Source organism: Liolophura sinensis, chromosome 10 (genome assembly GCF_032854445.1).
Source record: "Liolophura sinensis isolate JHLJ2023 chromosome 10, CUHK_Ljap_v2, whole genome shotgun sequence".
Lineage (NCBI taxonomy): Eukaryota > Metazoa > Mollusca > Polyplacophora > Chitonida > Chitonidae > Liolophura > Liolophura sinensis.
Window position 1 is genome coordinate 19,407,612 of NC_088304.1, and position 12,402 is coordinate 19,420,013.

General features: G+C 39.9%; 1 protein-coding gene across 1 annotated transcript in view; it reads left to right on the forward strand.

The window, feature by feature from the left end:
* Positions 1-1,355: 1,355 nt before the first annotated feature.
* LOC135476969 (uncharacterized) overlaps positions 1,356-12,402 on the forward strand; it is a 65,685-nt gene continuing 54,638 nt past the window's right edge. Inside the window, exon 1 of the mRNA XM_064757116.1 lies at positions 1,356-1,758. Coding sequence (XP_064613186.1) covers positions 1,461-1,758 — 298 coding nt within the window. The 5' untranslated portion in view covers positions 1,356-1,460. The remainder of the gene's footprint in view (positions 1,759-12,402) is intronic.

Consider the following 12,402-nt stretch of genomic DNA (forward strand, 5'->3'; position numbering starts at 1 on the left):
TCCAGTAATCCACACCTATAGTTTAACTGGGGCAGATTCAGACTCGACACTGTCTAGTACAGCTAGCTGTGTAAACAGTACATGACTAAGACAGCTCGTATATAAGTGAATAAAAGCAAAAGGGCTGGACACTGCTAAGCAGTTTATCGGAAACCCCTCTCGTATATCTCTGACGGAGGACGATATTCTTCTCCTATCTAAAGGACTTCATTTTGTCCCAACCCCATATATTGGTCCTCTAGATCTTATGTCGGATTTTAGGACAGATTGAAAAACACATGAGAACTAGATTCCACTTATACAGTGCTAAGAGAGATATTAAGCAAAGGGACACTCCTTTTAAATGCAAATATCCAGTTGCCCTGTCTCTAGCTAATGACTGTGGCGAACTATCTGCACCTAACCAAACTACTCATATCCAATGTGAGCCCTGCACTCAACGGCATGAACAATCTTTCGAAGGGTAAAAAGAAGTCTTTAATTTTTAAAAAAAGTTTTTTTTAATTCTGTAATACAGAATGTCTCATCTAATGATCTAATGATTACATTAAGGAAGTAAATAGGCAGGTCTTTGATGGTATTGACTACCAGGAAATTGGAATGATCGACCTCAATAACACGAAAGCCAAAATACATCAGGTTGTATGTGAAATATTCAACACAAAACAAATTGATAAATGGTGTCAGGAATACTCTCTGATAATTCCTGCCGCATGCCAATACTATATTTCCTACCCAAAATCCACAAAATCAAAGAGGTGCTTGTTGAACTTGACCCTACTAGCCCGATGCTCCATACGGAGCTTAGTATCCCTGGCCGACCTATCATTTCCCAGTGTGACGCACCAACGGAAAGACTTGGGCGTTTTCTTGACTGTTTCCTCTTATTTATCGTTCGGAAACAGGACACATACCTATCGGATACGAGTGATCTTATCAATCTAATTGAAGGACTCTGCGTCCCGGATAACGCGCTTCTAATTGCGTAGAAGTCCCAGGGTGCAGTCCCCTCCCCTGAGCTTTGTGACATTGCCATTTTCAGGCTCATCAATTGCGGCTGAACATCTCTTTGTACTTGCGAACCACAAACACTCACTCTTTAAATTGATTTACTAGATTTCAAATTCAGAGATGAACTTTCTGGACATTTCTATTTTTAAGGGAGAGAGATCCGTTTCGACTAAATGCCAGTAATAAGAAAACAAACCGTTGTAGTTTCATTTTCGATCTGAGCAACGCGTTACCATATAGGGAGCGGACTACTGCTTTACTCGTCCAATAGAGCATGCCAGGTAGCCTATGTATACGCCCCACATATGATCTACATAACTGATAAGTTTGGTGTTAGTCGGAAATCTCAATACACAAGGCCTAAAGAAAAGACGGTATTGGGTAAACGTGGTTTCAGGTCATTGCCACAGCAAGTCTGAGTTTTGCCGACTTTTTGACTGACGAACAAGATGTCCATACGCGTGAACATAATCATGCTGGGATCACAGAGTATTAAGGTGACTTTCCTCGTCTTAGTCAGCTTAGCTGGCGGTCTTGGTCAGTTCACGAACGAAGTAGTCCCACCGACCAGCGGCAAGATCAAAGAATATACGTTTACCATCCAGCACCGTCTTGGGATGGTGTTATACAACGATGAAAGAGAAACAGGCACCCCCGTGATAATCAACTCCGAGGGAGCCTTTAAGAGAAATGGCACTTCAACTGTACTCCAGGAGTGCGATAAAACTGAGAGATTGACAGATGAAGGTAAGTTCATTGAGCAGAAAAAGAGTGGTATAAAAAAAAGTATAATGAGTGGTAGCTAACTGGCTAGGTTTAGTAAGAGTGCCGTCTATTTATGGGTCTATTGGTAAGAATCGCACGAGGGCCAAAATAAAAGCCTGAAAAAATGTGAAGAAATTCCCGGATGTTGTTTCACATAAATACACAGTGTCAGTGTGCTTAACGAAATACACCGTATGTTTTGGTAAAATTATTAGCTTCCTTTCCCGATGTTTTCTTGTTTGTTTTGTTGGGATTTACATGTTATGATTATGTATTAAATTAAAAATGTTAATTATGTTTGGAGTCGTACTTTTATTTATTATCCTTCTCGAAAGATTATCAAATGCGCATGCGCTGTTTTGAGGGTCGTGAGGGTAAATGTGAAATACTAGTCGGTACCGTCATTACCTAAGGTAGCGTATGTAGAGAAAAGGCTTGCGTTAGGTAATGTAACTGCGTCCTTGTATCATTTGATGAACATTTCAAAATAGTGATGTGCAAATTGCCATAGCCACATGTGACAGCCACTATTGCCTCAATTCGCAAAATACATCATAGCAGCCAGCATGTAGCCTTGTGGTACACAAACAAATGAACATTTCAAAGTAGAGATGTACAAATTGCCATAGCCACATGTGACAGCCACTATAGCCTCAATTCGCAAAATACACCATAGCAGCCAGCATGTAGCCTTGTGGTACACAAACAAATGAACATTTCAAAGTAGTGATGTACAAATTGCCATAGCCACATGTGACAGCCACTATTGCCTCAATTCCCAAAATACACCATAGCGGCCTGCATGTAGCCTTGTGGTACACAAACAAATGAACATTTCAAAGTAGTGATGTACAAATTGCCACAGCCACATGTGACAGCCACTATTGCCTCAATTCGCAAAATACACCATAGCAGCCAGCATGTAGCCTTGTGGTACACAAACAAATGAACATTTCAAAGTAGTGATGTACAAATTGCCACAGCCACATGTGACAGCCACTATTGCCTCAATTCGCAAAATACACCATAGCAGCCAGCATGTAGCCTTGTGGTACACAAACAAATGAACATTTCAAAGTAGAGATGTACAAATTGCCATAGCCACATGTGACAGCCACTATAGCCTCAATTCGCAAAATACACCATAGCAGCCAGCATGTAGCCTTGTGGTACACAAACAAATGAACATTTCAAAGTAGAGATGTACAAATTGCCATAGCCACATGTGACAGCCACTATTGCCTCAATTCGCAAAATACACCATAGCAGCCAGCATGTAGCCTAGTGGTACACAAACAAATGAACATTTCAAAGTAGAGATGTACAAATTGCCATAGCCACATGTGACAGCCACTATTGCCTCAATTCCCAAAATACATCATAGCAGCCAGCATGTAGCCTTGTGGTACACAAACAAATGAACATTTCAAAGTAGAGATGTACAAATTGCCATAGCCACATGTGACAGCCACTATAGCCTCAATTCGCAAAATACACCATAGCAGCCAGCATGTAGCCTTGTGGTACACAAACAAATGAACATTTCAAAGTAGTGAAGTACAAGTTGCCACAGCCACATGTGACAACCACTATTGCCTCAATTCCCAAAATACACCATAACAGCCAGCATGTAGCCTTGTGGTACACAAACAAATGAACATTTCAAAGTAGTGATGTACAAATTGCCACAGCCACATGTGACAACCACTATAGCCTCAATTCGCAAAATACACCATAGCAGACAGCATGTAGCCTTGTGGTACACAAACAAGTAAGCAATTTAAAGTCGTCAAGTATAAAGTGCCATAGCCACATGTGATAGCCCCTGTAGCCTCGATTCGCAAAATACACCATAGCAGCCAGCATGTAGCCTTGTGGTACACAAACATATAAACATTTCAAAGTAGTCAAGCACAAAATGCCATAGCCACATGTGACAGCCACTATTGCCTCATTTTGCAAAATACACCATAGCAGCCAGCATGTAGCCCTGTGGTACACAAACATATAAACATTTCAAAGTAGTGATGTACAAATTGCCATAGCCACATAAGACAGCAACTATTGCCTCAATTCCCAAAATACACCATAGCAGCCTGTATTTAGCCGTAGAAATTGTAGAAATGGTATTAACTATTTTTGAAACATGGTTTTGTTTTACTTTTTGTCCGAGCCATTGTCCAAAATATATTTGTGTTGCATTTGTTTTTGTAAATAACTTTATTTGTAATCTATATATATATAATTGAGTTTGTGGCAGCTATTTTGAAACAGTTAAGTTTCTGTCGGTGTTTTTCCTCGTTTTTATATACCTGTACACTGTAGTATGAGTCTATTTGTTGGACAGTTGTCTTTTTTTGTCGTGATTAATTTTGTTATCACAGCAATAAATCTGCATATGGCTCATTTAAATATTGAAGTCGGTGTCAACTACATATTTGACCGATTATTTTTATACCATGAAATAGTTTTCTTATCACAGTAATAAATGTTCTGCACGCTTTATTGATTGATTGATTGATTGATTGATTGATTGATTGATTGATTGATTGATTGATTGATTGATTGATTGATTATTTATTCATTTATTTATTTATTTATTTATTTATTTATTTATTTGATTGGTGTTTTACGCAGTACTCAAGAATATTTCACTTATATGACGGTGGCCAGCATTATGGTTGGAGGAAACCGGGCAGCGCCCAGGGGAAACTCACGACCATCCGCAGGTTGCTGGCAAACCTTCCCACGTACGGCTTCCCACTTCCCACGTAACAACATACAGTTAAACTGGCGTTAATGTTAACCAGTTAATAGATTCATGAAGGTAGAATAGAAGGACGCATTACTTGGCCTGGTCACGGTTGACTGACCCGCCTACTGCATGCTGGCCTATTGAGTTACGGAAAGGCTCCATGCAGTCTTGTTCCGCTTTGATGCACACTGTACGTTACCGACGATCATATAGGGCTGCCCAGAACAGGAGCTTCTCCAAAGAACACATAAATTGCCCCTTTGTGTAGCATTTTTCCCTGTAAGTATAGTAACAAGTGGATCACATGTTATTTATTTCTTACGATGGCTGCTAACTGTGCCGTTGAGCCGAAAAGCATGTTATGCAAAATATATATTCGACCTAGCAATTATACTCTAAGTCGAGCATTTTAGGCACGTTAAATTAGGATAGCCCCCACATTGTCCCGTCCACGTCTGCCTGAACTGGCGAGATTCCTGAATTCCTGACTCGACTTCCAGCGCGAACTTCAGAGTATATACATTACATGGCTCCATGCACCAGCGACTTTTTATATCTGGTATATGGGAGGTTATTACGTTGAACACAATGTGAAAAAACGACACATAAGTTCAAGCCATTGTAGTATTTATACACGTATGTTCTTGGGTACTATTCTTGTCTTTCTAACTTGACCCAAAATGTGACAAACTATTTAAAACGTAAGTATAGTTCAATATAATATATAGCTCACCGTTGGTATGTTCTTGGTAACTGCTCTTATCTTTATTGTTTGGCCCAAAATGTGACAAGTAATTGAAAAAAGGAAAGTGTATGGTAGCAATGACCGTTAGTAAATTCGTATTGATGGTAGCCATGACTGTTTCTAGGGTATTTAGGGCAAAAGTTAATGTTAATATATTCCAGATTAGAGTACAAATGACTCTGGTAGAGAGTTGATGACAAAGATGACGTGTACAGAAGTGTGTGTAAAAAATAAAGTCACTGTACCATAAAAAGGCAATAATCTGGTGTGAGGAAAACGTAATGTGTCCAATCAGCTAATATTTGGAACAAGCCGTTTTAAGAAACAAGATAATATTCAGAACAATTGGCATCAGAGCCGAATTATCGCTGACGCGTGGAACAAGCGTACAGTAATCTTATCAGCACAAACATATATGCCGAATTGGCTGACGCGTGGAACAAGCGGGAATAATCTTATCAGCACAAACATATGTGCCGAATTAGCTGACGCGTGGAACAAGCGTGGAATAATCTTATCAGCACAAACATATGTGCCGAATTAGCTGACGCGTGGAACAAGGGTGGAATAATCATATCAGCACAAACATATGTGCCGAATTAGCTGACGCGTGGAACAAGGGTGGAATAATCTTATCAGCACAAACATATGTGCCGAATTAGCTGACGCGTGGAACAAGCGGGAATAACCTTATCAGCACAAACATATATGCCGAATTAGCTGACGCGTGGAACAAGCGGGAATAATTTTAACAGCACAAACATATGTGCTGAATTAGCTGACGCGTGAAATTACGCGGGAATAATCTTATCAGCACAAACATATATGCCGAATTAGCTGACGCGTGGAACAAGCGGGAATAATCGTAACAGCACAAACATATGTGCTGAATTAGCTGACGCGTGGAACAAGGGTGGAATAATCTTAACAGTACAAACATATGTGCTGAATTAGCTGACGCGTGGAACAAGGGTGGAATAATCTTATCAGCACAAACATATGTGCCGAATTAGGTGACGCGTGGAATAAGCTAATGTTCCCAAAAATGTTTTAAGCACAAACAGAAGTGCCGATTTAGCTGACGTGTGGAGCAAGCTGACATTCCAAAACTCTTATGAGCACAAACATATGTCGAATTCGCTGACGATTGGAAAAAGCTAATGTTTCTAAAAAGTTTCTGTCACATTAAGTATAAGTTCCAAATTAGCTGACGTGTGAATTTTCTTTCGGCGCATTGATAAATTCGGGTGCTCAAAAAGTTTTATTGCATGACAGGACGTTCTAATTTTATTGCGTGACGAGACGTTCTAATCATATTGCATGACGGGACGTTCTGATCGTTTAGCACGACGGGACGATGTAATCGTATTGTATGACGGGACGTTGTAATCGTATTGCATAACAGGATGTTGTAATCGTATTTTATGACGGGACAATCCATTCGTATTGCATGACGGGACTTGCATAACGCGACGTTCTAATCCTATTGCATGACGGGACTTGCATGACGGGACATGCTAATCGTATTGCATGACAGGACTTTTTGCATGACGAGACGTTCTAACAATATTGCTTGACGGGACGTTCTGATCTTTTAGCATGAGGGGACGTTGTAATCACATTGCATAACAGGACGTTGTAATCGTACTGCATGACGTGACATTCCAATCGTGATTTTCAATTGCATGACGGGACTTGCATGACGGGACTTGCATGACGGGACGTTCTAATCCTTTTGCATGAAGGGACTTGCATGACGGGACATTCTAATCATATTGCATGACAGGAGTTGCATAAAGGGGCTCGCATGACGGGACGTTCTCATCTTATTGCATGACGGGACATTCTAATCGTATACATTCTATTGCATGCCGGGGCGTTCTAATCGTACACATTCTATTGCACGACGGTGCGTTCTAATCGTATACATTCTATTGCACGACGGGGCGTTCTAATCGTATACATTCTATTGCATGACGGGACGTCTAAACAAATTCATTCTATTGCATTACAGGACGTTCTAATCGTATACAATCTATTGCATGATGGGACGTTCTAATCGTATCCACTCTGTTGCATGACGGGACGTTCTAATCGTATATATTGTCTTGCATGACAGGACGCTCTAATAGTATACATTGTGTTGCACGACGGGGAGTTCTTATAGTTTACATTCTATCGCATGACGTGACGTTCTAATCGTATACATTCTATTGATTGACGGTGCGTTTTAATTGTCCACACTCCATTGCATGGCGGGACGTTCTAATCGCATAAATTCTATTGCATGCCGGGACGTTCTAATGGTATACATTCTCTTACATGAAGGGACGATCTAATCGTATCCATTCTCTTGCATGACGGGACATTCTAATCGTATACAATCTATTGCATGACGGGACGTTCTAATCGCATTCATTCTATTGCATGACGGGACGTTCTAATCGTTTACATTGTAATACATTACGGGATATTCTAATGGTATACATTGTTTTGCATATCGGGAAGTTCTAATCGTATACATTCTCTTGCATGACAGGACGTTCTAATCATAAACATTCTATCGCATGACAGGGCATTTTAATCGTGTACATTCTATACATTGTATTGCATGACGAGACGTTCTAATCGTATATATTCTATTGCATGACGGGACGTTGTAATCGTATACATTATATTGCATGACGAAGCGTTCTAATCGTATACAATCCATTGCATGACGGGACGTTCTAATCTTTTTGCATGACGAGACGTTCTAATAATATTGCTTGACGGGACGTTCTGATCGTTTAGCATGAGGGGACGTTGTAATCACATTGCATAACAGGACGTTGTAATCCTACTGGATGACGTGACATTCCAATCGTATTCCATGACGGGACTTGCATGACGGGACTTGCATGACGGGATGTTCTAATCCTTTTGCATGACGGGATTTGCATGACGGGACAATCTAATCAGATTGCATGACGGGACTTGCAAAACGGGGCTCGCATGACGGGACGTTCTCATCTTATTGCATGACTTGGCATTCTAATCGTATACATTGTATTACATGACGCGGAGTTCTGATAACACACATTCTATTGCATAATGGGGCTTTCTAATCGTAAATATTCTATTGCATGACGGCACGTTCTAATCGTATACATTCTATTGCATAATAAGGCGTTCTAATCGTATACATTCTATTACATGACGGAACGTTCTTATCGTATACGTTCTATTGCATCAAGGGACCTTCTTATCGTATACAATCTATAGCATGACGGGACGTTCTAATTGTATCTATTCTGTTGCACGACGAGAGGTTCTAATCGTGTACATTCTATAGCATGATGTGACGTTCTGATCGTATACATTCTATTGCATGATGGGACGTTGTAATCGTATACATTCTATTGAATGACGGGCCGTTCTAATCGTATTTATTCTATTCCACGAAGGGACGTTCTAATCGTATACATTCTATTGCGAGACGGCACGTTCTAATCTTATTTCATCACATGACATTCTAATCGTATACATTTTATTACATGACGGGACGCTCTAATCGCACACATTCTATTGCATAATGGGGCTTTCTACTCGTATACATTCTTTTGCATAATAAGACGTTCTAATCGTATACATTCTACTGCATGACGGAACGTTCTTATCGTATACATTCTATTGCATGACGGGTCGTTCTAATCGTATACATTCTATTGCATGACGGAATGTTCTAATCGTATACAATCTATTGCATGACGGGACGTTCTAATTGTATCTATTCTGTTGCACGACGAGAGGTTCTAATCGTATACATTCTATTGCATGATGGGACGTTGTAATCGTATACATTCTATTGCATGACGGGACGTTCTAATTGTATTCATTCTATTCCACAAAGGGACGTTCTAATCGTATACATTCTATTGCATGACGGGACGTTCTAATTGTATTCATTCTATTCCACAAAGGGACGTTCTAATCGTATACATTCTATTGCAAGACGGCACGTTCTACTCTTATTTCATCACATGACAATCTAATCGTATACATTTTATTACATGACGGGACACTCTAATCGCATACATTCTATTTCATAATGGGGCTTTCTACTCGTATACATTCTATATCATGACGAGACGTTCTAATCGAATACATTTTATTCCACGACGTGACGTTCAAATCGTATACATTTTATTGCATAATGGGACGTTCTAATCGTATACATTCTATTGCATGATGGAACGTTCTAATCGTATACGTTCTCTTCCATGACGGGACGTTCTTATCGTATACATTCTATTGCATGACGGGTCGTTGTAATCGTATACATTCTATTCCATGACGGAATGTTCTAATCGTATACAATCTATTGCATGAGGGGACGTTCTAATTGTATCTATTCTGTTACACGATGAGAGGTTCTAATCTTGTACATTCTATTGCATGATGGGACGTTCTAATCGTATACATTCTATTGCATAATGGGACGCTCTAATCGTATTCATTGTATTCCATGACAAGATGTTCTAATCATATACATTCTATGGCATGACAAGGCGTTTTAATCGTGTAGACTATGTTGCATGGCGGGACGTTCTAATCGCACATACATTCTATTGTATAACGGGACGTTCTAATCGTATACATTCTATTGCATGACGGGACATTCTAAATGTATCCATTCTATTGCATGACGGGACGTTCTAATCGTATACATTCTTTTGCAGGACTGGACGTTCTAATCGAATACATTGTATTACATTACGGGACGTTCTAATCGTACGCAATCTATTGCATGACGGGACGTTCTAATCGTATACATTCTCTTGCATGACAGGACGTTCTAATTGTATACATTGTATTGCACGACGGGGCGTTCTAATAGTTTACACTCTGTCGCATGACGGGACGTTCTAATCGTATACATTCTATTGATTGATGGTGCGTTTTAATCGTCCACACTCTATTGCATGACAAGACGTTCTAATCACATACATTCTATTCCATGACGGAATGTTCTAATCGTATACAATCTATTGCATGAGGGGACGTTCTAATTGTATCTATTCTGTTGCACGATGAGAGGTTCTAATCTTGTACATTCTATTCCATGATGGGACGTTCTAATCGTATACATTCTATTGCATAATGGGACGCTCTAATCGTATTCATTGTATTCCATGACAAGATGTTCTAATCATATACATTCTATGGCATGACAAGGCGTTTTAATCGTGTACACTATGTTGCATGGCGGGACGTTCTAATCGCACATACATTCTATTGTATAACGGGACGTTCTAATCGTATACATTCTATTGCATGACGGGACATTCTAATTGTATCCATTCTGTTGCACGACGGGACGTTCTAATCGTATACATTCTTTTGCAGGACTGGACGTTCTAATCGAATACATTGTATTACATTACGGGACGTTCTAATCGTACGCAATCTATTGCATGACGGGACGTTCTAATCGTATACATTCTCTTGCATGACAGGACGTTCTAATTGTATACATTGTATTGCACGACGGGGCGTTCTAATAGTTTACACTCTCTCGCATGACGGGACGTTCTAATCGTATACATTCTATTGATTGATGGTGCGTTTTAATCGTCCACACTCTATTGCATGACAAGACGTTCTAATCACATACATTCTATTCCATGACGACATGTTCTAATCGTATACATTCTCTTGCATGACGGGACGTTCTAATCATATACATTGTATTACACTACGGAACATTCTAATCGTATACAATGTCTTGCATGACGGGACGTTCTAATCGTATACATCGTATTACATTACAGGACGTTCTAATCGTATACATTCTTTTGCATGACAGGACGTTCTAATCCTTTACGTTGTATTGCCTAACGGGACGTTCTAATCATAATCATTCTATCGCATGACAGGGCGTTTTAATCGTGTACATTCTATACATTGTATTGCATGACGAGACGTTCTAATCGTATATATTGTATTGCATGAAGGGACGTTGTAATCGTATACATTATATTGCATGACAAAGCGTTCTAATCGTATACAATCCATTGCATGACAGGGCGTTCTAATCTTTTTGCACGACGAAACGTTCTAATAATATTGCTTGACGGGACGTTCTAATCGTTTAGCATGAGGGGACGTTGTAATCACATTGCATAACAGGACGTTGCAATCGTACTGCATGGCGTGACATTCCAATCGTATTGCATGACGGGACTTGCATGACGAGACTTGCATGGCGGAACGTTCTAATCCTTTTGAATGAAGGGAGTTGTATGACGGGACATTCTAATCATATTGCATGATGGGACTTGCATAACGGGGCTTGCATGACGGGGCGTTGTAATCTTATTGTATGACGGGACATTCTAATCGTATACATTCTATTGCACGACGGGGCGTTCCAATCGTATACATTCTATTGCACGACGGGGCGTTCTAATCGTATACATTGTATTTCATGACGGGGCGTTCTAATGGTATACATTGTATTGTATTACAGGACGTTCTAATCGTATACAATCTATTGCATGACGGGACGTTCTAATCGTATCCACTCTGTTGTATAACGGGACGTTCTAAACGTATACATTCTATTTCATGACGGGACGTTCTAATCGTATATATTGTCTTGCATGACAGGACGCTCTAATAGTATACATTGTGTTGCACGACGGGGAGTTCTAATAGTTTACATTCTATCGCATGACGGGACGTTCTAACCATATACATTCTATTGGTTGACGGTGCGTTTTGATTGTCCACATTCCATTGCATGGCGGGACGTTCTAATCGCATACATTATATTGCATGCCGGTACCTTCTAATCGTACACATTCTATTGCACGATGGAGCGTTCTAATCGTATACATTCTATTGCACGATGGGGCGTTCTAATCGTATACATTCTATTGCATGATGGGACGTTCTAATCGTATATATTGTCTTGCATGACAGGACGCTCTAATAGTATACATTGTGTTGCACGACGGGGAGTTCTTATAGTTTACATTCTATCGCATGACGTGACGTTCTAATCGTATACATTCTATTGATTGACAGTGCGTTTTAATTGTCCACACTCCATTGCATGGCGGGACGTTCTAATCGCATACAT